Source organism: Equus przewalskii, chromosome 32 (genome assembly GCF_037783145.1).
Source record: "Equus przewalskii isolate Varuska chromosome 32, EquPr2, whole genome shotgun sequence".
Classification (NCBI taxonomy): domain Eukaryota; kingdom Metazoa; phylum Chordata; class Mammalia; order Perissodactyla; family Equidae; genus Equus; species Equus przewalskii.
The window spans coordinates 22,269,972-22,296,331 of record NC_091862.1 but is presented as its reverse complement, the minus strand read 5'-3'; the positions used below and the strand labels follow the sequence as shown (position 1 = coordinate 22,296,331).

Sequence of the window (26,360 nt, the reverse complement as noted above, 5' to 3'; positions counted from 1 at the left end):
AAAACCTTTCATTTTTTTCCTCCTAGTGCAGGTCTCTAGCATCAACCTTTCCTCTCTGTCCCCATTGTCTGGTCCTCATCAGTCTGTGTCTCAGTATTTGCAGGTACCCTCTTTGCTATACTTAGGTATTAGCTGTACTAGCAATAGAAAGCTAGAGAATGCTAGAGAAAGCCGGGAGAGGCTGGGCTCTGGCCATGAGCCTCCCTACGAGGAGAACCTGACTGAGCTGGGGAGGCTGACAGAGAAGGTTCAGGGTGGCACGGGTGGTGAGGAACCCCAGAGGAACCGAGATAACGTTCCAAGTCTCAGGCCAGGCAAATCAAGCAGTGGGTATTTCACACCACAGTGATGTGTGTTCCACCCAGTAGGGCAGAATAACAGGGCCTCCAGGTGAGGAGATTTGGAAATCCAGGCAGGCCTGAGGAGTCAGGACATTCGTTACTGATCAGAAAGACTCAAACAGGGCCCTCACCCTTTTTGTAAGGAACGGGGAATATTGCTGGGAACCAGCACAGAAGTTACCGAAGGATTCAGGACGGAAACTCGCTGTATGAAGTGGAACACGGGGTGGGTTTGGCCTCCTCAGACCCCAAACCTCAGGCGCTGGAGCTCCTGCTGCTAGAGTGGCACAGCCCAAAAGCTGGGTGGCTGGAGAGAGCAGGGGTCCTTGAGGATTTGAGGAAGTAGGTGGACAGAGCACCCCTCTGTACCTTCTCCCTTCCAGATCATTGTGGATACCATCACGAGGAAATCTTCCTCAGGTGGAACTTGATCTTGTTGCTTCTTGTTCACAAAGTGTGACTGACTTCACATTGTTTCCTAAATGAGTTCCTGACTCCAGCTCTCCTCAGTGTGACCCCAACTGACCTTTCCTGTCTTATCTTTGTTAGTCGCATACCTTGGACTTCTGTCGCACAGGGTCGCTCACTGAGCATGCTCCAAGCCTGCTTGTCCGCAGGCCTTTCTTCTTCCTCTTCCTGCTTCCTCTGAGCGTCTTCTTCCCACAGCTACACCTGGTGAGACACTACCAGTCATGCAAGGATCATAAGATATCTCTTCTTTCCTTAAGATATTCTTGACCCTGGTTCTGTATCAGCTGAGCAGGAGCCTCCCCTCCTTTGCTTGTACTCCTGTTATGACATGTATATTTTGACTTCTTTTCTAGTTTGTGTGTTTGCTCCTCATTCACTACATAAGGTATTCAGGGGCAGAGAGACTATCTCACTAGTCTCTGCCCACTTCAGGTGCTTTTTTAATAATTTGTCTCTGGTATGTACTCTTAAATGTGCCTTGAATTGCTTATTTATTGAATATCCCCTGTGACTGGAAATACAGCACTCGGTACTTTAGGACTTTATAAAAGAAATTGGAGATTGAAAAATCATAATGGAAAAGGGAAAGACTGAGTTAAAATACTAACCAAAAACATCTGTACTCACGGTTTCAGCCATGTACAACTATTAAGAAGCTGATAAAACAATTAGGGAGAATTTCTCTTTCCTATCCTTTGCCCTTATTTTAAAAGTGACTTATACTCCTAAATAAAGAAAATCAAGACAACTTATCTTCATTAAAATTGTGACTTTTATTTGTTTTGTTAGTAACTGGGAAGGAATGCCTGCCTAGATTTTTAGATAACATTGTTGCAAGTTATCAGCATTCTAGGAATAAGAGTAGCTTGTAGAGAGTCATCTGGTAAAAACTTTAATTTACTGAAGGTACTCTGCATTCCGTACTAATAACAATGGCTATTTTTATTGAATGTTATTATGTGCCGGGTCCTGCGCCAAGAGCTTTATTCTCATTAACTTATTTAATCATCAAAGGTGATGTGGTTTAAGTGGTACTGTTTTCCCAGTTTTACTCATAAGGACACTAAGGCCAGAAAAGTCTGATGACTTGCCTGAGGAAACACACCTGATAGGAGGCACAGACAGCATTTGAACCCAAGCACTATGGCGCATAGCCAGTACTTTTGACCACTTCACTATGTTGCATCTCTGAAAGATAACTTCATATCCAGATCAGTAAGGATTGATCATTGGAAGGTGACCCTAATATATAGGTTTGCTTCATATACTGCAGTTTTTGCTGTAAGAAGGATTTGATCTGAAGAGTTATTTTGGTTCTACTTGACTGGCCTGGTTTCAGCAGTGTACACTTGGAAAAATGGTTGGCAAGGATCACAATTATGTTTGGTCTTATTAAAGATACTATTCTCTGTGACCATAGAGGCATAATGTTACTACTTGGGTTTATTTTCTGTATCTAGAAAGCATGGGAAAGTTAGAGGATTCACCCAGGATGGTATTTGTTAAGGACTGGTCTGGTGGCATTAATAAGTGGGATCATTTTGATTTTATTTGTCTTGTTCCACTAAGAGGATGGAAATGCTTTCCTGTATCATTTGCCCTCACAACATATTGAAGGACGAGAAGGGAGGTTCTTCCTTTGCCCAGTTTTTTGAGCAGAAAGAACCAGCCACATGACACGTTGCATAACCAGCCGGAGGCCACACGACACATCCAAGTCCACAGAGGGCTCCTTGCTTATCTGTTAGCACTCATTTGTCCTCAAGTGTTTGTTGAGCATGTACATGTACTATATGTCAGGCTCTGTTACAGATTCCAGCGATGCAGCAGGGAACGAAAGAGACAAAACTGTCTTCCTTCACGGAGCTTGCATTCCAGTAGAGGTAGGAGGCAGAAAGTAAACCCAGTAAGTTAGAGAGTATAGGAAATAGTGAGAGGAAAAAAAACAAAGCAAGGAATGGGGAATGTGGGAAGGAAGTAGCAGTTTAAAACACGGTGGTCAGGGAAACTTTCCCAGGAAGGCAGCATTTGAGCAAAGAGAAGGAGGGAAGGGAAAGCTCCCAGAAATCCTGTTAAGTGATCGCCTGAGTTAGAGAGAGCGTGAATTTCCTTCTCTCTAACAATGGCGTTCACACACGGTACGTGGCGCCCATTACGGTCTTTACGGTATCCGTTCCTTCAGAGCTTTAACAATTCAAATGCCTCACATTCATGGACTTTGTGGTTGTGAATCTTGATGACTGTTGCCGGCACGCTGGCTCCTAACAAGTCTGGTCATTTACTCTGTACAGTTCTATGAGGAGAGGAGCGGGGCTCCAGGAAAGGGACTTAACTGCAATATGAACATTCTGTCATGGCTTCCTTGCTCAACTTCAAATCCAAGAGCCAGATTCTGACAGGCCGTCAGAAAGCCAGCTTCATGGAGCCCAAGTTGAGAATTCCTTGTATGTTGGCAGTTTTGGGGTGGATCCAAGTATCAAGTCTTAAAGAGAATGGTTGCCTTTCTAAGTTGAATTAAGAATGCGTTGTTGCTTCTGTCTTCACACAATCCCTGACTTCCATGCTAGTGGTGTGCCCAGTACTGCTTTGTTAAGATCCCTTGGAATGACGAGTATGTTCCCAAGTTAATTTACAAAATTCACTTTAGCCCGCAATACACCTGAAGCCTGGTACTATTAAGGCTCGTCCAAATACAGCCAACCACTATTTATTGTTACTATAGTTACTACAGTAAAACGCTTTCTGAGTTTCCAGTTGAAATAGAGAATTTTAGGGTCGTACAGGACCTAACCAGTCACCAATTTCTGTCTCCAGGGCAAGAATTTCCCCTGTCACCATGTAGTCATCCAGCTTCTTCCTGAGCTCCTAACTCTGAGCTCTGATTATTGGGAAAATGTCCTTTTATATTGACCTGAAGCAAATTCTCTCCAGTTTTTCTAACTGTCCTCTGGCACTAATACATAGATAGAGATGGAGAGATAGAGGTGTACTAGTCGCATTGTTACATCCTGATCCTTCCGTCTTTTCTTAAAGGTCTTGATCTATTTTCAATTCAGAATTTCTCATCATGGGGGCATAATAAATTGTCTAGATCATTCACTTAGTTTTTATTGAGTACAAGGCCCAAGGCGGCACGTACTGGGGACACAGTGATGAACAAGCTTGACAAGGCCCCTGCTCCCGTGGAGTCACGGGGTGGCCTGTGGGTACCCTGGCTATTTTTAATGCTAAGAGAACATAGTGACTTTCTCAAAAATTCTCATTAGTGCACTTTACCAACCACATTTTTACTATTTAGAATCACGTCCAGCGTAGGAATTCATCTTGTTAGTAAAATGATAAGAATTTATCAGTAGGAGTTAAGTATCTTGTAAATGTCTAAGGAATTGGAAGTTCCCCATTGGTAGTCCATATTACATTTCTGCTCATTTAATGCTCTTATATGTAGAAAAACATCACCCAGCTCCTCCTAACTAGGTGATTTGTTTTACCCCTTGTGACAATATGTTGTGTGTGTTTTCTACGTACCCACTTCTGAGTATTCTCAAGCATGTGTCCCCCTCAGGTCTGCGTTTTCCTGCAGGCGTCCGCCTTCCTGATAGGGTCCCTCCTAGGTGTGCTCCCTCTGGACGTTAGATCTCCCCTTTGTATCCGGTCTGTCTGTTTTGAGTTGTCAGGAATCCTGTCCCACCACCTCTCGACGAGTTACTTTCTTGTGTTGACACCTCGAGTCTTCATGTCTTCTTCTTCTTCTCCTCTGTCTGCACCCAGTTGGATTGTGCCCACACTTCTTGGCTGCTGTTTTCTCTGAAAGCACCAGAGGCCTCCATTGCTGTTTTTTCTGTTCTGGCTGCTATCCTCCACGATACCTGATTTTATATTATTATCTGGGTGTTTTCCTCCCTCCTATTTTTTTAAATAACTTATTTATTTATTTTTTGAAAGATTTTATTTTTTCCTTTTTCTCCCCAAAGCCCCCCAGCACATAGCTGTACATTCTTCGCCGTGGGTTCCCCTAGTTGTGGCATGTGGGACGCCACCCCAGCGTGGCCTGATGAGCAGTACCATGTCCACTCCCAGGACTCGAACCAACGAAACACTGAGCCGCCTGCAGCGGAGTGCGCGAACCCAACCGCTCGGCCACAGGGCCATCCGCTTCCTCCCTCCTTAATTCAACTTTAAGGTTTTCTTCAACAGGCCAATTCAGTCAGTCTACGCCCAGCATATCGTTATTTTTTCATGGAATGGACCCCGTGTCTTGACCAGCCTAGCGTTATTGCACCAAGGGTATGGTCCAGAAAATCAGACCTTGTCCTTGACACCCTCAGTGCAAAGGACTGTTCACCTCCTTCATCCGCTCTTTCTGCGTATCGTGATCCTCAGCCAGAAGAGAAGGAAACCACACCCAGCCTTCCATGCCTTTCTTTTTCCTACTCAGGACTTCTGACTAGATGGGCTGACTGACCGCTTCGAGGGAAGACAGTTATTTCTATTTTAAAAAATCAGTGGAGGAGGGTTTGAGATGTCTTGTCGTGTCCTCCTTCATGTCCTAAGACACGCATTATGAGAAGACAGCATTCCTTCTGATGAGACACACAGGTCGCACATCGGTAAGAGCTGCTCAGGGACCGCTGTTTGCCTCTTCCTGCTGGCTCTGAAGAATCTTCCTTGCTCCTTCATACAGCAGGTGTTCACTGATCTCCTACCATGAGCCCTGATCTGTTCCAGGCACAAGGGATGCAGTAATTAACAAAGGGGGAAAGTTCCCAGGCTGTGACCCTTGTCCTTGCTCCTTGGTTGGTGTTTCTGGTGGCCCACTCTTCTCGTCTGCCTCTCTTATCTGTGCCCACCTCCAGATCCACACAGCACATCAGCTTTCCCCCTTTCATTTGTGGCACCTTTTTCTTCTTGTCAATCTCTTAACTGTAGTTTCGATTCCTCTTTTTTTCCTCAAAACATTTCTCTTTTTAACTTCCTTAACTGTGTTAATTTTCCATTCCTTCTAGGGATCTTTCACCTTTTCCAGACCAGAGCAAAGGGAGATGTTCCTCAACTCGTTTTACCTTCCCTTTCAGTGTGAAGGCTGGTTTGTATTTCTTGCTCACCTGTTGGCGGCTCCTCTCCACAGAAGAAAAGCAGAGGTCAGCTGAGAGATCCCTGGCATGGCTTCTGTACAGTCCAGACCTCAGGGTCTCAAGGCTGCCTATAGTTGGCTGGCAGCCCCTCTTGGAAATGTTTCCTGTAAACTTCCCCCCGCAAACTGGGCCCCTAGGAATGAGGCTTTTCACTCAGCCCTGGTTGGTGCCTGCTCTGTCAAACCTTAGCCCTTGCAGGAGACACAAATAAGTTTTTGATTTTCCCAAAACTCTTCCCTGCCTTGCCTCTCTTTCTGCTGTGGCCATGGTCCAAATGGGCCTGTAGTCCACAGGAATTATTCTTATTCTCCCTGACAACTCTGATGGTGGACTCCTGGAATTTTCTTAGAAGTAGCTGTGGTTGGCTTATGTGGGAACCACATATCATAAAATTTACCATCTTAACCATTTTTAAACGTACAGTTCAGTAGAGTAAAGTATACTTACATTGTTGTGGAGCAGAGCTCCAGAACTTTCATCCTGCAGAACTGAAACTCTGTACCTATTAAAGAACTCCCGTTTCCCCCCGCTCCCTAAGGCCTGGTAATCACCCTTCCACTTCAGATGCCTCATGTAAGAGGAATCATACAGTAGTTGCCCTGCTATGACTGGTTTATTTCACTCAGCATAATGTCCTCAAGGTTCATTCATGTTGAAGCGTGTGACAGCAGTTCCTTCCTTTTAAAGATTGCATGGTATTCCGTTGTATGTGTATATCACATTTTGTTTGTCCATTCGTCTGTCAGTGGACATTTGGGTGCGTCCACCTCGTGACTCTTGTGGATGGTGCTTCTGTGAACATGAATGTGCTGTCATTATTTTTTATTTTAGTCCTTCTAGGATGTATGTAGTGGTATTTTGTCGTGGTTTTAATTTGCGTTTCCCTAATGGCCACTGATGTTCTGCTTCTTTTCACGTACTTATCTGCCATCCGTGTTTCCTCTTTGGTAAAGTTGCTGTTCAAGTGTTTTCCTATTTTTTAATTGGATTATTTGTTCTCTTACTATTGAATTTTAAGAGTTCTTTATATATTCTGGACACAAGTTGTTTGTCAGATATGTGATTTGCAAATATTTTCTCCCAGTTTGTAGCTTGCCTTCTTATTCTCTTAACAATGTCTTTTGCAGAGCAAAAATTTTTTACTTTGATGAAGTTCAATTTATCGATTTTTTTCTCTGTAGATCATATTTTTCATGTGATGTCTTAAGTCTCTTTGCCTAACCCCAAGTCGCAAAGATTTTCTCCTCTGTTTTCTTCTAAACATTTTATAATTTATGTTGTACATCTGGATCTATGATCAATTTTGGGTTAATTTTTATGTGAAGTGTGAAGTTTAGGTTAAGATTCATTTTTTGGCATATAAATGTCCAGTTATTTCAATAACATTTGTTGAAAAGACTATCCTTTCCCTAGTAAATTGCCTTTGCACCACTTTGGAAATTAATAAGCATATTTTTCTTCTATATACTCCTCTTTGGTAAACGTCTGTTCAGATCTTCCAACAAATTTTTATTGGGTTTTTTATTCTCTTAATATTGAGTGTTGAGAATACTTTGTCGTCTGGATACAATGCCTTTGTCAAACATGTTACTAAGGATATTTTCTGCCAGACTGGGGCTTGTCTTTTCATTCTTTCGTGTTGTCTTTTGCAGACCAAAAGTCTGAATTTTTATGAAGTACAATTTATCACTTCTTTCTTTTAGGACCTTGCTTTTGGTGTCACATGTAAGAACTTTCCAGAGCATTTATTGAAAAGACTGTCTTTTCTCCATTGAATTGCTTTTGCATCTTTATCAAAAATTAATTGGCCAGATGATCTTTATCGAATATTAAGACCCATATTTGCGTGGGTCTGTTTCGGGCTCATTATTCTGTTCTCTTCAACTGTGTGTCTGTTCCTTCACTACTATCACAGTGTTCGTTACTGTAGCTTTGTAAGTCTCAAAATTACATGCTGTGGTTTCTCCAACTTTATTCTTCATTTTAAAAATTGTTTTCAGTAATCTGTTTTCTTTGCCTTTTCAGATGAATTTTTAGAAACTGCTTGTTTATATTCAGAAAATTTTCTGGGATTTTTATTCGAATTACATTAAATGTATACTGCAGTTTGGGTAGAATTGATATCTTTACTATTTTGAATCTTTTAATCTGTGAATTAGTATATCTCTCCATTTAATTAGCTCTTCTGTTTCTTTCATTAGTCTTTGGAAGTTTTTAGAAAATAGTATTAGGTTTAGTCCTAAGTATTTCTTTTTTTAAAACTATTTCAAATGTTATGTATTTTTTAAAATTTCTTTTTCCAATTGTTCATTGCCAGTTTATAGAGAGACAATTGTCTCGTGCTACTTTGCTAAACTTGCTTGTAAGTTCTAATAGTTCTAGTGACGATTCCTTCAGATTTTCTATGTAGATGTTTATGTCATCTGTGAACAGGGATGGTTTTCTTTCTTCCTTTCCATCTGTCTGCCTTTTTTCTCTTTTCTGGCCTTTATGCACTAGCTGGGACTTCCGGTCTGATAGTCAATGGGAGTGGTGAGCCGGGATTCCTTGCCTTGTTCTCATTCTTTTTCTTTTTTTTTTTGAGGAAGACTAGCCCTGAGCTAACGTCTGCCAATCCTCCTCTTTTTACTGAGGAAGACTGGCCCTGAGCTAACATCCGTGCCCATCTTCCTCTACTTTATATGTGGGACGCCTACCACAGCATGGCATGCCAAGCAGTGCCATGTCCGCACCCGGGATCCGAATCGGCGAACCCCGGGCTGCCAGAGTGGAGCTTGCACACTTAATGGCTGCGCCACCAGGCCGGCCCCTTGTTCCCATTCCTAGGGAAGGCATTCATTAAGTATGATGTTAGCAGAAGGTTTGTTGTAGATGTGCTTTATCAGGTTGAAGTTCCTTTTTTCCCCTGATTTTCTGAGAGTATTTATTTGAATAGGTGTTGAATTTCTCAAATGCTTTTTTTGCATCAATTGATATAATCACATGGTTTTTCTTCTTTAGTGTTATGATGATTGATTACACTGATAGGTTTTTTTTTAAAACTTTTTATTGAGATTACGATAGTTTACAACCTTGTGAAATTTCAGTTGTACATTATTGTCTGTCAGTCGTGTTGTAGGTGCACCACTTCACCCTTTGTGCCCAGCCCCCACCTCCCCTTTCCTCTGGTAGCCACTAATCTGTTCTCTTTGTCTACATGTTTAACTTCCACATGTGAGTGGAGTCATAGAGAGATTGTCCTTCTCTATCTGGCTTATTTCACTTAACATAATTCCCTCAAGGTCCATCCATGTTGCTGTGAATAGGACACTTTTATCCTTTTTTATGGCTGAGTAGTATTCCATTGTATCTGTATACCATATCTTCTTTATCTAATCATCAGTTGATGGGCACTTAGGTTGGTTCCATGTCTTGGCTATTGTAAATAATGCTGCAATGAACATAAGGGTGCATGGGACTTTTGGAATTGCTGATTTCAAGTTCTTTGGATAGATACCCAGTAGTGGGATGGCTGGGTCATATGGTATTTCTATTTTTAATTTTTTGAGAACTCTCTATACTGTTTTCCATAGTGGCTACACCAGTTTGCATTCCCACCAGCAGTGTATGAGGGTTCCTTTTTCTCCACAACCTCTCCAACATTTGTTTCTTTTTGTTTTGGTTATTTTTGTCATTCTAACAGGTGTAAGGTGATATCTTAGTGTAGTTTTGATTTGCATTTCCTTGATGATCAGTGATGATGAGCATCTTTTCATGTGCCTGTTGGCCATCTGTGTATCTTCTTTGGAGAAATGTCTGTTCATGTCCCCTGCCTATTTTTTGATCACTTTGTTTGATTTTTTGTTGTTGAATTGTGTGAGTTCTTTATATTGGGTGGAGATTAACCCTTTGTCAGATATATGACTTGCAAATATTTTTTTCTCAATTGGTGGGTTTTTTTGTTTCGATCCTGTTTTCTCTTGCCTTGAAGAAGCTCTTTAGTCTGATGAAGTCCCATTTGTTTGTTCTTTCTATTGTTTCCCTTCTCTGAGAAGATATGGTGTCCAAAAAGATCCTTTTGATACTGATGTCAAAGAATGTACTGCCTATATTTTCTTCTAGAAGCCTTATGTTTTCAGGTCTTACCTTTAGGTCTTTGATCCATTTTGAGTTTATTTTTGTGAATGGTGAAAAAGAATGGTCAATTTTCATTCTTTTAGATGTGGCTTTCCAGTTTTCCCAGCACCATTTGTTGAGGAGACTTTCTTTTCTCCATTGTATGTCCTCAGCTCCTTTGTTGCAGATTAGCTGTCCATAGATGTGTGGTTTTATTTCTGGGCTTTCAGTTTTGTTCCATTGATCTGTGCACCTGTTTTTGTACCAGTACCATGCTGTTTTGATTACTGTATCTTTGTAGTATGCTTTGAAGTCAGGGATTGTGATGCCTGCAGCTTTTGTTCTTTTTTCTCAGGATTGCTTTAGCAATTTGGGGTTTTTTGTTGCCCCATATGAATTTTTGGATTCTTTGTCCTATTTCTGTAAAGAATGTCATTGGGATTCTGATTGGGATTGTGTTGAATCCGTAGATTGATTAGGTAATATGGACATTTTAACTATGTTTATTCTTCCAATCCATGTGCATGGAATGTCTTTCCATCTCTTTATGTCATCATCAATTTCTTTCAGGAAAGTCTTGTAGTTTTCTTTGTATGGGTCTTTCACTTCCTTAGTTAAATTTACCCCAAGGTATTTTATTCTTTTTGTTGCGATCCGTGAATGGGTTTGTGTTCTTGAGTTCTTTTTCTGTTAGTTCGTTGTTAGAGTATAGAAATGCTACTGATTAATATATGTTGATTTTATACCCTGCTGCTTTGCTGTAGTTGTTGATTATTTCTAATAGTTTTCCAATGGATTCTTTGGGCTTTTCTATATATAAGATCATGTAAACTGATAGATTTTTGAATATTGAACCAATTTTGCATGTCTTTTATATCTTACTGGATTTTATTTGATACTATCATGAAGATTCGTAATATTGGTCTGTAGTTTCATCTTCTTGTACTGTCTCTGTCTTGTTTGGGTACCAGGATAACGCTTGCCCCATAAAACGAGTTGAGGCCTGTTCCCTCCTCTTCTATTCCTGGAACAGATGGTGTAGAATTGGTGCTGTTTCTTCTTTAAATGTTTGATAAAATTTACCAGTGAAACAATCTGGGCCGGAAGGTTTCTTTTCTAAAAAGGATTTTAAACCGCAAATTCAATTTCTTTAACAGCTATAGGACCATTCAGGTTCTCTCTTTTATCTTGGGTGAGTTTTGGTAGGACCTCTGATGCTTTGAAATGGAAAACAAACAGAGGCTCTTCCTCCAGATTTCCTTATGGGTAACCAGCTACCTCTTCTTCAATGAGGTCCGTGTTCAAATACTAGCTTCTCAAAGAGGTGTATCTTGATCATCCTATACTGAATCTCTCCTCCTTCCTAGCACTTTTTTTTTTAACAGCTTTTGTAAGATATAATTCATATACCATACAATTCACTCATTTAATGTGTGTATTTTAGTGGTTTTAAGTAATATTCACAAGCTATGCAACCATCGCAACAACCAACTTTAGACATTTTCATCATCCTAAAAAGAAACCCCATCCTGTTAGCAGTCACTCCCCATTTCCCCCAAAACCCCCAGCTCTATTTTCTGTCTCTATAGGTTTGCCTATTCTCGATGTTTCATAAATGGAATCATATATTAAATATGTGGTCCTTTGTATGGTCTTTTGTGACTGGCTCTTTGCACTCAGCGTAATGTTTTCAAGGTTCATCCATGTTGTAACATGTATCAGTACTTAATTACTTTTTATAGTCGAATAATATTCCATTGTATGAATATACTACAATTGATGTGTCCGTGCATCCGTCAGTGGACGTTTGAGTTGGTTCTGCTTTGGGCAATTATGAACAATGCTGCTGTGAACATTTGGGTGCAAGTTTTTGTGTGGACACGTGTTTTCACTTTGCTTGGTTCTATACCTAGAAGTGGAACTGCTGAGTCACGTGGTAACTCAGTCAGTGTTTAACATTTTGGGGAACTGCCAAGACTGTTTCCAAAAGCATCTGCGCCATTTGACGTTCCCACCAGCAGTGTGTGGGGGCTCGCGTCTTTCCACAGTCTGGGCAACGTTTGCTATTATCTGTCTTTTTTATTATCGCTGTCCTGGGGGCTTTTTTGTAAAGTAGGGCCCCTGTCACCCTTGGTTCCTCTTTTTCTGCCTCTCTTTTCATTTTCCGTAGCACATTTTACCTTCCAACCTTTTAAAATTACTTCTATTGTTACTCTCTGGTCCCCCTTCCTACCAGATAATAAATTCCATAAGGATGGGGATTTTCATTTTCTTCTCTGATAAAATCCCAGAGCAACTAGACTAGTACCCGGCTTGTGTTAAGCATTCAGGGAATGTTTGTCAAGTGAATGAGCGAGTGAAAGGCTCTTGATGGGCTTTCTCCCGCTCCGTTTATGAGGTATTTGCAAGTGGATGTTTGTAATTTGGAAGTTGCTGGAATTTTAGGGGGAAAAAGACTATACCTGTTTTCAATTTTTCCCTAGTGTTCGCATCATTGAGAGCTGCGTAAGAGCCTTAAGGAGTCTTGAAAAACAGAAATAGACAAAATGAATATTTCACCAAATTTAATGGACAGGGTGGGGGCCCATTAGCTCATGAATGGATAATGAACTTACTGCCTGCTCTGTGTGCTGGCAGCCTCTTAAAGGTCAGTGTGGTGGCATCATTGACATAAAAAGGAGGTAAAGTGGGGTAATGTTTTAGTTCAACCGTTTGTGTACTTGTATATTTTATAACTGAACCTAATCAGACCAAATGAGTGTTAGAAATTCTGTGGATAAGAGAGAGAATGTATAATAATTTTACCATACGTACTTGAAATTTTTTTATTGTGTTTTCCTAAAGATATATGATGGTATTAAAACAAGTTTTCTCTATATGTATAAAATATGATATGAAGCAGACTAAATATTCCTCTTCATTTTTTTCTCCCAGTAGAATGAATCTTTTTCTTGGTCCAGTCTTTTTACACATGGGTGGTTGGAAAGAATCATTATGGCCCCGCCTTTTTATTTATGGAGCATTTATTATTCATTATAGGTCTATTCTACTGGTAAAACCCTTTTATGGGAAAGAGTAATATAGTATGAGTGCTAACTTTATGTGTATTTGTCGTAATTGAAATCTGTGGTTCCATAAATATGAAAAGCCTCTGTCGTGGATTTAAAACAGCCAGCTGCACGGGGCATGGCCGAACCATCAGGACCCGCCTTCTACAGATAAATAGAAGCCGTAACATCTTATTTCTAAATGGAGTTCAGGAAACTCCCTTGCTTCCTGTACATTTGAGAAAATGTGATATTGTTTATATAATCCAAGCCGGGCCTTAGGTTTGAATTTGTGGAGCCGTGGGGCTGACTAGTTCTCAGGCCTCCAGTTTTTCCCAGGGAGGCGTAGGTTCTCCTCGGGCAGGTGAGCGCAGATAAGCAGAGCATTTTCACTGAGCATTGTATGAAAACATTCTCAAAGGAGCCATGGATGCTATAGTTATTGCTGATTTCTGATTATAAATGACACTTTTTTAAAGAATCACACCCACTGGAATGCAATGTGGAATTAACTTGCATTTCTTTTTTTCTTTGCCACGTTTAAGTCCTAAGGGGGACATGGAGGAAAGAAGCAATGTTCTCATCGATCCCTTAATAAAAACGGCTTCCACTGGGATGAGACGTAGTGAGTTTCTATTGTTTGAAGGGAGGATCTGATTGTTTATATCCCTTACTTGGGTGGATAATTTCCTAATTTCATTTTCCTTTGGAGTGCTGCCACTTTTAAATACTTTTAAAGGTACTACAGAATTCCTTCTGGCGGATCAGAGAACCCATGTCAGGAAAGTCCATTATTTTATTTCCTTTGCATATTATTTCCCTTTGTGGTTTTGTTTTGGTTTTTTTCATCCTGTGATACGAATCCGGTCTTTATCACTAAGGACTAAGTCCTGGAAAGTGACTGTTTTTCGGCTTATATATTTTCCTGATTTGTTTCCCACTTGGAATATAAATTGTAGCTTTAATTCTTATGTCTTTTTGTTAAGCGAAAGGAGTTTGCTTGCCTAGGCTTATAACATTTGTTGTTCTGAGTTTTCTTCAGCTACTTTTCCAAACCCAGACTCTCTAGGTGTTTTTTTGTTTGTTTTGTTTTGTTGGGATTTTTTTGAAGAAGATTAGCCCTGAGCTAACTGCTGCCAATCCTCCTCTTTTTACTGAGGAAGACTGGCCCTGAGCTAACATCTGTGCCCATCTTCCTCTGCTTTATATGTGGGATGCCTGCCACAGCATGGCGTGCCAAGCGGTGCCATGTCCGCACCTGGGATCCGAACCGGCGAACCCTGGGCCACCGAAGCAGAATGTGCGCACTTAACTGCTGCGCCACCGGTCTGGCCCCTCTAGGTTTTTAAATGGATACTCTTGAAGTTTTCTTTATTCCAAAACATAAATGTTTACTTAGTACTATTATAAGACAGGGCATGAGAGGCTATGTGAGAAATATCAGAATAAGAAGCGTGATTGTAGAGAAGATTGGATACTGGAAAACAGTGAACACATTATACATTATTGTGGTTAAAATTCTTTGAAAATGCCTTCTGATCTACTTTTCATCTTAGATATATGGTTCTCAGTACTAATGTAGTCCAAAGATGTCTTACAATTCAATTTATTTTTTAAATCGTGGTAGGAAACACATTACATTAAAATGAACCATCTTAACCATTTTTAAGTGCATAGTCCAGTATGTCAAGTGTATTTACATTGCTATGCAACAGATCTCCAGAACTTTTCCATCTTACAAAACTTAAACTGTCTACCCATTGAACAACAATTCCCCATTTCCTCTCCCTGCCAGTCCCTGTAATTTGTTTTTAAAGAAAGCCTTAGATGAATGAAATGTAAAACATTAGTGACACCAACTAAAACGTAATCACCTATTTAAATCTGATGTTGACATATTGCTGGCATTATGTAGTCCTTTCCTTTCACTGAATTTCTCAATTCAATGTTAAAAAGTTCAATTTAGTTACTCCCCTATGAGGTTTGAAAAATGTTCTGTTTGAATAATTTCTGTAATTTGCTACATGTGCAGACTAAGAGGTAAAGTGATTCTTTAAAAATAAAAGTAAAAATACTTTCATTTCTGTTACGTTTTTGAATTTTGTTTGTTATTAAACTTAAAGTAGAAACAAGATATTGAATATTAATAATAATGATAACTAACCCTTGGTGAGTTTTTACTGTGTGCCGGATGCTGTTTTAAATACTTGGAATCTTCCCAATGACCCTATGAGGCAGGTTGCTCTTATAATCCCCATTTCACTAATGGATGAACTGAGGCACAGAGAAGTTAAATACTTGCCTTGAATTCCAGGGCTTGTGAGTAGCCTGGCCTGTTTTGGAACCTCAGAAGCCTGGCTTGAGTGTTCGTTCTTAACCCCTATGCCGTGCCGCCTTCTAGATCAATAAGCGTATCAAGGTCAAAATGTCAGTGGAATATGATCAAAGATATACCTATGTATACAGGAGAGAACGGCAAGTAAGGGACAAGAAAACTAGCATTTCCGTGGTCCCTGCTTTGTGTCAAACACTTGACAAGATGCGTTCATCATCCTCATGTCCATCCAGGTTGGTGTCACCACCTCTCTCTTCACAGGCAGAAGCAAAGGCATGGAGAAGTTGAAAAGCTTGCCTCTGATTACCTGCTAATAAGTTGCAAGGTCTGGGTTTGAATTCAAGGTGTATTCTTAAAAGGGCTGGCATATATACTTCCTGATCCATTTTCCATTCTCTAGCCTTTTCCATCTTCAAGAATGATGAGAATAATTAATCTATACCACCTTAATAATCAGAAATGTTGAAACAGAGTAGAAAGGGAGACGGCTGAAAGGAAGCATTATGTCAAAGTGGAAAGTTAGGATTGCTATCAAACTATAAACATCATAGTTTCAACTATAATGAAAAGGTACATTTTCCCAACCCCGAACATTTTTTGGTGTTTTGTCTTGGAAAATAAAAACTTTAGTTGAAGTTGCCTGTGATCCTGTCACTGCAGAGTCTAGCAGCAATGAAGTATTCTTCATCCTTCCTGGTTTCTCTAGTCCTGGACCAGTTTTGCCAAAGAAATACTGTTTTTTTACAAATACTGTACATTCTGTTGTGTAGGCAAGATGGTAAGGGGAAGAGGGCAATGTTTAAGCTGCTCAAGAAAACAAACGTTTTAATCACTGAAGAAACCTAATCTCATTAGATATGTATGAAAATAATAAACATGGATTTGGGGGAATTCCTACTCAATCTTCTTACTAACTTAGACTGGTTATGCACCTGTTAGTTTGAGTCAGTGTTTTAATATGTGTTGTTCATTGGTTGACTAAATATGAACAGACTGTTAAGGATTATATGTTAACTCTCTCAAAAACATGTGGCCTAAGATAAGAATCCTTTCAGATGCCTTTAATCCTGGGCAATAGAATTAGATATTTAAACAAGTGGGAATATCTTAATTTAGGTTGTTCAGTATCACTGAGGTCTCTTTCCTATCCACTCCTGCTTGCCTGATCCATAGTGAGATGAGACATTATCCCATTTCAGTCAAAGTTATGGAGTCCCTGAAATGTGTAGACTGTCCTAGAGCGGATCAGGGGGAAGAAGGTCGGAACTGGAAGTTCGGGCTCTCTAGCAGCCTCTTCTGTATGGATATTGTTTATGATCTTCTAGTTTGAAAAGCCCCTTTGCCATTCAGAGCTGAGATTCATTTTTACATCGGTTCTCCAGTCTTTTCTTCTTAGGGTGCAGTTAGAGCTTAATTGTCCTGGGGATGGTTATCATTATCCTTGTTTCAACCGTCTGTCCGTTTTGTGGTCTCACTGTGTCTTGGGTTTACCATCTTTTAATGTGAGGAAACAAGAAATGGGAACACACAAACTTGCATTGAACTGAATGAGTCCCTAAGCACCTGCCTTGGCGTTTGTTCCCCAGGCTTTTGTGAGAGTCAGACTGGAAGAGCAGGAACGAGCTGTGTTTCACGTAGCTCCCAGATCCTGGCCTGTCATTACCCTCCTGAGATTGTGTGTACTTCCTGGCCCATCTGGGACCGTGGGCTTGCTCATTGTTCTAGCCCTGAGCCTTTATCTCTTGGGAACAAAAACCACGAGTCTCCTTGGGTTGGTCCATGTGAGTGTTCCCAGCTCACCCCTCTGGAAACAGCAGTGATTTCATCTGCTGCTGTTTGCACGGGGCGAAGACCATCATTGCTCTCTCCTCCCACTTCAACTTTTCCTGTCACCTCTGTCACCTGAAATTTTTAAAATATTATGCACGTTGTTCAGTGAAAAAGCATGATGCCGAGAAGTCTGTAAAACATCCTACCTTTTATGTAAAAAAGGGAAAAATTAAAATGAATATTTGAATTCGCCTAGGAAAGTCTGGAAGGATACACAAGACACTAATAAAGTGGCTATTTGCTTGTGGAGTAAGGTGGGGTTCGGGTTAGTAGGTGGGGGAGAGGGCAAGAGGCGGAGGGGGCAGGGTGAGAGGTAGAATTTTTATTGTACCCTTTTATAATTTGAACTATGAAAATGTACTGCCATCTAAAAATTGCCTGTTTAATATTAACTTTAAGAAGTTGTTCTTCTGTCTCACGTCTTGAAGGAAGATTGGAAAGCACTGTACCTCTCATGAGAAGGTGGAAATCTTCGTAGTTGTCAACTCAGTGTGGAGAATGCACGCGGTAGCCTTTCAGTTAGACACATCTGGGTTCAGCCACATTCTAAGTATGTGACTGGAAAATGTGTTTAGCCTCTTTTTATCTGTTCCATATCCTTATCTGTTCGAGGGAAACAAAAATAATTGCTTAGCCTGTCTTTTAGGAATACTGGGAGGATTGATGAGAAAATACATATAAAAATGCTATCTAAGCATGAATAAATGGGTGATTACCGTCAGGTTTCTGGAGGAAGTTGTGACACTGATTTCCCAAGAGGAGGAAGGGACATAGATCTCCCCATCTTCCTCTTTCTTAAGGCCTGGTCAAGTTTCAAATACTCGAGGGAGAATAAGAGAGTCTGTGTAGTTCTTCTTTCATATTTCTACCTTGAAAACCTAGAGAATCTTTGGCCTCTGCTGGAAGAAAATTCAATTTAAAAAAAGCGTCTATTTAATAATTTTCGTGATTAGTCAGAGCTCTTCATTGCTGAAGAATAATAACAGGCTTAAGCAAACAAGGAAATTATTGGTTCATGTAACTGAAAAGCCCAGGGGCATGCAATCTTCAGGCATGGTTGGATCCAGGTGCTTAGAAGCTAAGGTTAGGAATCTGTCTCTTTCTTTTGAGTCTATGTTCCTCTGTATTGGCATTTTTTCTTTTCTCAGGCTCTCCTTTTGTGGAGGCAAAGTGACTTCTAGCAGATCTAGACTCCTATTCAGCTAGTTTTAACAGATCCAGAAGAAAGAGAAAGCCTTCTTTTCTTTTTGTGCCAGCAAAATTCTTGTGCCTAGATCTCATTGGTGCAACTTGGGCACAGCCTCTCTCTGAACCATTCATCAGTGCCGGGAAGATTCTGGGCTCTGATTGGATAAGCCTGGGAGCCCTAGAGCCCAGGGATGGGGTTAGCCTCACACAAATAACATGGACTAAGGCAGGGGAGGGAGGGTGGTTCCTCAAAGGTTACGTATCGGGAGGGCTGTTTCTAAAATAAGGAGAAGGGGCCTGGGGCTGGCCCAGTGGCCAAGTGGTTAAAGTTCCACACACTCTTTTTCAGTGGCCCAAGTTTGTGTGTTCAGATCCCAGGTGTGGACCTGCTCTACTGTCAGCCATGCTGTGGAGGCATCCCACATGCGAAGTAGGGGAGGAGTGGCACCGATGTCGGCTCAGGGCCAGTCTTCCTCACACACACACACACACACACACACACAGACAAATAATAATTAAGTAGAAAGGGGTGTAGCTATGCCTTCCCTCGCTGCCTCGCAAAACAGAACAAAACCCAAAAACGTCAGTGCACAGTATCTGCCCTGTGCAGTATGATTTGTGGCCTTATGGTGATGAAATGATGAACAAGACGCTCCTCACAGGGCTTAGCCTAGAGTCGTGTGAATATGAACTATGGACGTATTTAGCAATGGAAAATGTAGTAAGAGCCAATAACAGAAATCATAGTCATAGCTCACGTTTACTGAGCGCTTTCTGGATTCCAGGTACTGGTCTAAGTGCTCCATTGTTTTAAATCGTTTAATCTCTGAAAGAACCAGAAAGGTAGCAGCTGCCATCCCATTCTGCCGATGAGAAGGCTGAGGCTCAGGGAAGGTACACAAAGCACTTCAGGAGCATAGAGAGTTGTTATTAATCCCAGCCAGCCGGAATAGTGAGATGGCCGTGCAGGGGCACTGTGTGGCGAGGACTTCAAATTCCAGGAGGGTTTCCCCAGGGAGGGTCAGGGAAAGAGTCTGCTTCTAGGAGGAAGAAACCTGGGAAGGAGTGGAGCTGAGGAGGTGCAGGAAGTGTTTAGGAAATGACAAGAAGTAAAGCTGGACTTGAACATGGGGCCTGTGAAAAAGCGAGGTGAAAAAACGGCAAGGGGAAGAGTGGTTTGTTGGGACCAATCGAGAAGCGTGGCTGCTTGATCTGAGGACGTGGCCTCTTTTCTGCAGTCTAGGATTTTTGAGTAGGGGAGTGGCACAGGTCAACAAGACCATGGCCAGACCCCTGTGTTCTTAGGTGGGGATGTTGGCTTTATTTCTCTGCCTGACATTCCTGAGATGTTTTGGAAGGTTTTTTTTGCAAATAGCCTGTTGGGTGGCGTTTTGGTGGTAGTTTCTTTCAATGACTTAGCTACGCCGGAGTGAAGGGTCTTTTAAAAAGGAGACCATTTCTTGACAGGCTGTTTTCTGTAACTACTACTGAGGAGAGGTAAAGGAAAGCCAGGCTCTTACAGAAACTTTCAACACAAGACAAGCTCCGCTGTGTTTCTGTCACAGCTTTACAGTAAGCCCATTCAGCGCTCAGAACCAAGAAGATAACACGGCGCCCTTATTTAATAGTCTTCCATGTGCTCTTCTGTTTTATTCCATCGCTAAACAGCGTTAGAGTTGAGAATTAGGACTCTCTTTCCTCGCCAAAAGAAAACACAAGTGGCTTGTTGACTGCAAGATTTACTCTCCCAGATACTTCCAGAGTAATGTAAAATCCTGGCCATTCATCCACAGAAAGGAGCTGGTGGCATATGCCCCAGCTTCCTCTCTGCGTGCAGGCTCCGTGCCCAGAAGGACATCATAAATCACTTATAATTTATGATGAGCCCCGTCGTGTGCTGCAGCCCACTAGTTGGCTGGTGTCTGTCCTCTACGCTCTGTGACCTCCCTTCCTCAGAGCGTACAGAGACTTTTTCAGATGAGCCATCGGACAGAGAGTGAGGATTTTCCCTTCGGCTGGTCCAGCCAAGCGGTTGAGGGGGAAGAAGACAGAAGACTCTTGTTCTTAGAGTTTTGCCACAAGCCATTTGCTTTCTCCTAGATTGGAGTTGGGGAAGGGGCAGAAAACAAGGCCATTCTCATTATTAGCCTATTTCCTTTTATTCAACAAATAACACATATTTTCTACATGCCAACAACCTGCAAGACACTATTGGGGATTCAGCAGTAAACAAAACAGTTTTGGTTCTCATCTAGACTAGACTTACATGAAGTAGTGGGTCCCGTGTCCAGAGGTGGTGACATATTTTGCAGGGTAAGAAGATGGCTAAAGAGGGGAAGGGAAACAAGCTAGTGTACATCGAGTGTGCAGAGAAGGGATTTCTCATGGGGTGACCTTTGAGCAAAGACTTGAAGGAAGTGATGGAATGAGCCGTGGGGGTCTGGGGAAATCTCATCCTGGGAAGGACAGGGGCCACTGAGCAGGGGCCGGAGGGGCTGCAGCAGAGAGAGCTAGGACGGAGTGGTTGGGAGAGGAGCAGCTGGCGGGAGGCCCAGCCTGGCGGGAGGCGTTGCCGAGACCATGCTGAGGAGTTGAGGTATTCTTCAAAGTGAGATGGACAGCTGTGGGAAGTTTTTGGAAGATGGGTCCTTTTCAAAATACCTAAAAAACAAGAGTGTAAACATGAAGTCGGGCAAATGGGGCTGGTGCTTCCTCCACTTCTTAGGGGAAAGAATGGGTGCTGGCATCATCAGGATTGAACTGTCAGAAGGTTAGTTCACCCACTGCAGGGAGCGAAACAGGAAGCCTGGTTGGCTTGATCTTGGTGTAAAAATCTCTCAGGCTTTCTCGGTCTGGATAAAAGTGAGTAACCATGAGCCATTTACTCAACTGGTGACCATCCTTTTCATGGAGAGACCTGGCTGCTGCCTCCAGTGGTCTGTGCCCTGCTGAGTCTCTTCCCCAGTGATATTTTGGTGATGCTACAGCTGGGAGCGAGGCCCCACCATTAGTGCTGTGGAGCAGCTGGTGGGATGCTTGGGGTCGGATTCTAGGAGGTTTCACTAACCCCCTCTGCTCTCAGTGAACACAGAGCTCACTCATGCTCTCTTCCACTCACGGATTGCCGCCTCTAGGCCAGAGCCGTGGGGAACAGGGGCTTGTGCAGAAGTTGCACAGGGACTGTGACTTTGACTCCTCAGGAGGGACACCTTCCTAAAAATGAGGGTGATGGCTAGCCAGAATGGGCTCTGCCATCAGGTGACCATCCTGCGTCTGAAGGCTTTCACGCAGGTGAGCGCGTCTCGGGAATGTGCCTGAAGTGTGTGGCACGTCAGAGCAGAATGACCTCTCAGAGTCATTCCGACGCAAAGCCCTTCTGAGCCTGTGGCCGAGTGTCCAGTGAATGTGCTCTGCAAACACCCAGACGCTGTGTCAACATGAGGCACATATTTTCAAAGATGAGAGTGAGATGCTTGTTCTTCTGGGAGACCCGTGGTTGGAGCTTTGTGCCCCCGTGACATACCTTCCCCGCTCAGTCGCCTGCAGTTGGTTCTCGTCGGCCTGGTACACAGTTATCTGCATTTTGTGTTAAAAATGCGCTCAGCCAGAGACCAAACAAATAGCCAAAGGTATTTGCCTGTCAGGGCCCTTTGGGGAGGTGCTGCTGAAGAACAAAGCTGTCAGTTTAGGTTCTTGGCCGGAAGCCACGCTGCTGCTTCAAGACTCCAGAATTTACAAGGAGGGATTTTTAGCTGAGATGAGTTAGAAGTAAAGCAACAGAAAACTTAAAACGAAAACGAAGCATCCCCCGGGATCCAAAGAGAAAGGCAGAAGCGAAAACGGGATATGTTCTCGGCTCTCAGGTGAGGTTTAGTGCAAGAGCAAAGCCTGAAGCAGAGATTACGGAAGGGCCGTGATTCGGGTTGCAGGATCGCACAGCCTTTGACCCGGACGAGCTGTCAGTCAGCGCTCCTGGAATCCCGTCCTCAGTTTCCAGATGACGGATCAGAGGCCCTGGCGCTGGAAGAGGCTGCCCAGCGTCGCACAGCCAGGTGCGGGAGCTCTGGGCCTAGAATCCAGGCTCCTGACGAGCGTTTGTCTTTTGGGCCACTTTGCAGAAGCAGCAGACATGAAAAGTTGTTTCCTAAGAGCAGGGCAGACAGCCGCAAGGACTGGACTCTGACTCGGCAGTGCATTTGGTTTCCCGGGATGTGGTCTGATCCCCCGGCCCAGTGGCACTTGCACCTACAGTTGCCCCTGTGTCCTCAAGCTCCTGGAAGCACAGCCTGAACCTCGGGCCACCCCCAGCAGTCGGCCGGCGGAGGCCTCCAGAGGCTGCCCCGTCAGAGCCCCGGTCAGGCAGGACTGGGCTCGTACCATCCTGGGGAGACCGCGGAGGTCGGGTCCTTGTGCACTGCCTGCCCCTTCTCCGCAGTGTCCCACAGTGTCGTTGTGGGTCTTGTTCAGTATCCTGGGCAGACAGGGCTTCTCTCCTCTTTGACAAAAGCCTGAACAAATTGAAACTGTATTTAAATAGCAGCACTCTTTCTACATAAAAGAACAGCTCCTGCTGGCCCCCCACCCCCAGCTAACACTGTCCATTGAAGTCACCAGTGTTTAAGTGGGCTGCTGGTACTTGCCTCTGGAAGGGAGGGTGGGGCTGCGGGTGGGCGGGAATCTAAGGGAACGGGAAGCATTCAGTGTGTGTCTCCATTTGGACCAATAAGGTGTTAATTATCACTCCTCTGACCATTCATTGATTCATTCATTTTCCTGTTTGTTTTCGTTCTGATTCTATCCCAAAAAATGTTTGACAGAACCTAGAACAAAGAGCACATTTGCCGTAAATAAAATATGAATGGAGTCAGGCCATTGAGAGGGAGGAAACAGACGTCACCCATGAATTGTCGTGTGAGATCCGTGTTAAATAGCAAGTTTTATGCTGACCTTTCTGGCAACCGGGATGAAAAGGGAATACACAATTCTTAGTTATCAGAAAGGGGAAAAAATTCTAATTTCTTCAAGAGACTAGCCTTGCTGTCCTGGGGCTCACGGCGTTACTGAACCCTCATGGAGGACTGTCAGGTGCTTGTTCCCGGCCCAAAGTCTACACCTGCCTCCTGCCCTCCCTTCAAAGTGCCCTTGCTTCAGGCTACCTGGAGCAGCCCCCAAAAACGTGCCTTTATTATCATGAACTCCGTTGTGTGTGTCAGGGTGTGGCTTGGGGAAATGGGGGTTAGTTTAGGTCTCCAAGTTATGTTGTCCAGGGTGGCTCTAGGATTTGCAGGTTATGAGGCCAGGAGTAGGAATTTTAGGGAGGGTCAGAATCTCGTCCTGCTGTGGCAGCCAATCTCCACCAGTGTACCTTTCTTTCTCCCCAAAGAGCCCTAGACACCTTCTCTGCCGCGCCCCCCCTTTTTTTTTTTTTTTGCTGTGTCAAGGTGCTTTTTTGAATAGGGCATCCGAGGGAAGAGAATTGTACAGAACACACTTTGGGAAATGTTGGCTTAAAAGATTAGTAGATGAGGGGCTGGCCCCGTGGCCGAGTAGTTAAGTTCGCGCGCTCCGCTGCAGGCGGCCCAGTGTTTCGTTGGTTCGAATCCTGGGCACGGACATGGCACTGCTCATCAGACCACGCTGAGGCAGCGTCCCACATGCCACAACTGGAAGGACCCACAACGAAATATACAACTATGTACCGGGGGGCTTTGGGGAGAAAAAGGAGAAAAATAAAATCTTAAAAAAAAAAAAACGATTAGTAGATGACGTGACCCTGTATTAATTTTACACACCTTCTTGGCCCCTGAAAGTGGAGAGTGGAGTTAGCAGGTACATAGATGTATAGGGTTCAGGAACTAATATATACACATCTAAGGTGAATTCTATTGAGGTCCTGCCCTCAGCTCCTCAGTTCCATTCTGAAGTTGTACCAGGAATGTAGATTCCTCCAGAAGAAGGAAGAAACAGTGTTGAGATTCCCATCCCTTTACGTGCTTGTGAAAGCATGAATAAGACTTGGGATTTGTCAGGGGATATACCAGAACATTCTAGAATGTTTGAGTATGGGAAGGAAAAGAGTTACAGAAATCTGATGTTTTGAACTTTTGTAATACATGTTAAGAGAGAGAACACTGGAAAAATAGCCCCTTCCCTCTGAATATTTACTGGCAGCTTGTTTGGTTTTAATGTAAGCATACATATTCTCTACATATATTGCATATTCATAGGAGCCTATGTTTTAGAATGCATCATTACTCAAGAAAGAAATATTTCAAAGTGAGAAGTAGCCTTTATACTCTATAGTTGATATGAAATAATATGACTGGATTCTTGGCCAAAGATTGTCATTTGAAAGACCGGGCACAGTGGCTGGGTTTTACCTCGTGGGCTGGACTTGTTGCCCTTGTCCCAATTAGGTCGACTCCAATTACGTGTTTTGCTAGGCAACTTGGAAAACTGGGGTTTGAGCCCTCGAGTGAGCAGAATGAATGTGCTTAATGCTACTTGGAATGTTTTTCATACTGACCGTAAGCAATGACTTGATTCTTACTTGTGCTTATTCTTTTTAAAAGTATTAGAAAGGAAGATATCCACAAGACAAAGTAGAGAGGAGCTGATAAGAAGGGGAGTTCTTAAGGAATTGCCTGATCAAGGTGAGGAAATTAATCATACGTTTAAAATAATTTGATCCTTCCTTCTTTGGCCTTTCTTTCACTTTCTTTTGAAGTTTAACATGAGCCTGGTCTTTGGGAGAGAAAGCAGTGAGTGCCGTGCTCCGAGAATCTTGCTTCCATTCAGAATGCCTTTGTGGGCTGCAGAGAATCTGAGGTATTCGAGAAGAGAAATTCAATGACTTTTTGGTGAGTCCTTCACCAGATGTCACTATAAACCTAAGGCTCTACAAAGGTGCCCTGTGGCTGGAGATACAGATAAGACGCAAATGCTGACATGGTTCCTTGTCTTCTCTATTCTTGACCTTCACTCTTTCTGTACAAGTTAACTCAACTGTTTGAATAAATGCCACGTTTTAGTTTGTCGCCTGCCTTTTGGTTTCTTAAGTCAACCAGTAAAAGAAAAGAGAGGGAAAAGAGATGGTAAATGTACCTCTTGTCCCGTCTACTGTATAATACACTCAAATGTGCAATCAATAAGGCATGAGTGGGCAAATTAAATTAATCTGCTTTATACCATCGCTCAAGTAGTTTTCTCAAAATTGTTCTCTTTTCATTCTTTGAATGTAGTCGTCTCTCACCTTTTCACTAACAATTGTTATTTCCAAGCATTTTTTTTCCTACCTCTAATCTTCTCTTTTTTTCTCTATCCTCCCAAGGGAGAATCTTGCTCAAAAAGACAAAGATTACATAGAAACTGAGATAGTCTCTCAAAAAAAGACACCAAAATTTATTTCTCTAAATAGATACTACTCAATAATTTTCATTGCTCCCGCTACTATTAAAACTAAAGGAAATTTTTGTTGCAACGTTGTTGATTTACCTCCTGCCTTTCCCCATCCCACCCCCAGACATTTACTGGGGAGAAGTATTATTATTATACTTTTATAGGAACAAATAAAATGCTATTAATTTGGAACTGAAATAAAAAATACTTCTTTTTTCCTGATGTATGTTCCTTGCAAAGAACTTGACATCGTTTGGCATCCACTATTTATAAATCCAAATGCCATGCTTTTCCAACATCTGAATAATTCCAGAGTGGAGCTAGGAAATGCTTTACTATTTAACTCCTGCTGCCAAGAAAATAGGGAAGTCTGGAGTGAATAATACCATTTTTCTTAAGGCTTCACAGTTTTAGGTATTTTACGTCAATTTCTGGCCTGGTATACTTCTCTTGCTCCATTTTATGAGTGAACTTTATGTCTTCCCTAATTTTTATGTTACTCTGAACCTGTTTATTTCCT

General features: G+C 42.4%; 1 protein-coding gene across 6 annotated transcripts in view; it reads left to right on the top strand.

Annotated features, from left to right (window-relative positions):
• PHACTR2 (phosphatase and actin regulator 2) overlaps positions 1 to 26,360 on the top strand; it is a 249,617-nt gene that overhangs the window by 162,348 nt on the left and 60,909 nt on the right. For all 6 annotated transcript variants that reach the window (XM_070602773.1, XM_070602776.1, XM_070602778.1 and 3 more), the window contains exon 3: positions 25,015 to 25,095. In XM_070602773.1, coding sequence (XP_070458874.1) covers positions 25,015 to 25,095 — 81 coding nt within the window. The remainder of the gene's footprint in view (positions 1 to 25,014; positions 25,096 to 26,360) is intronic.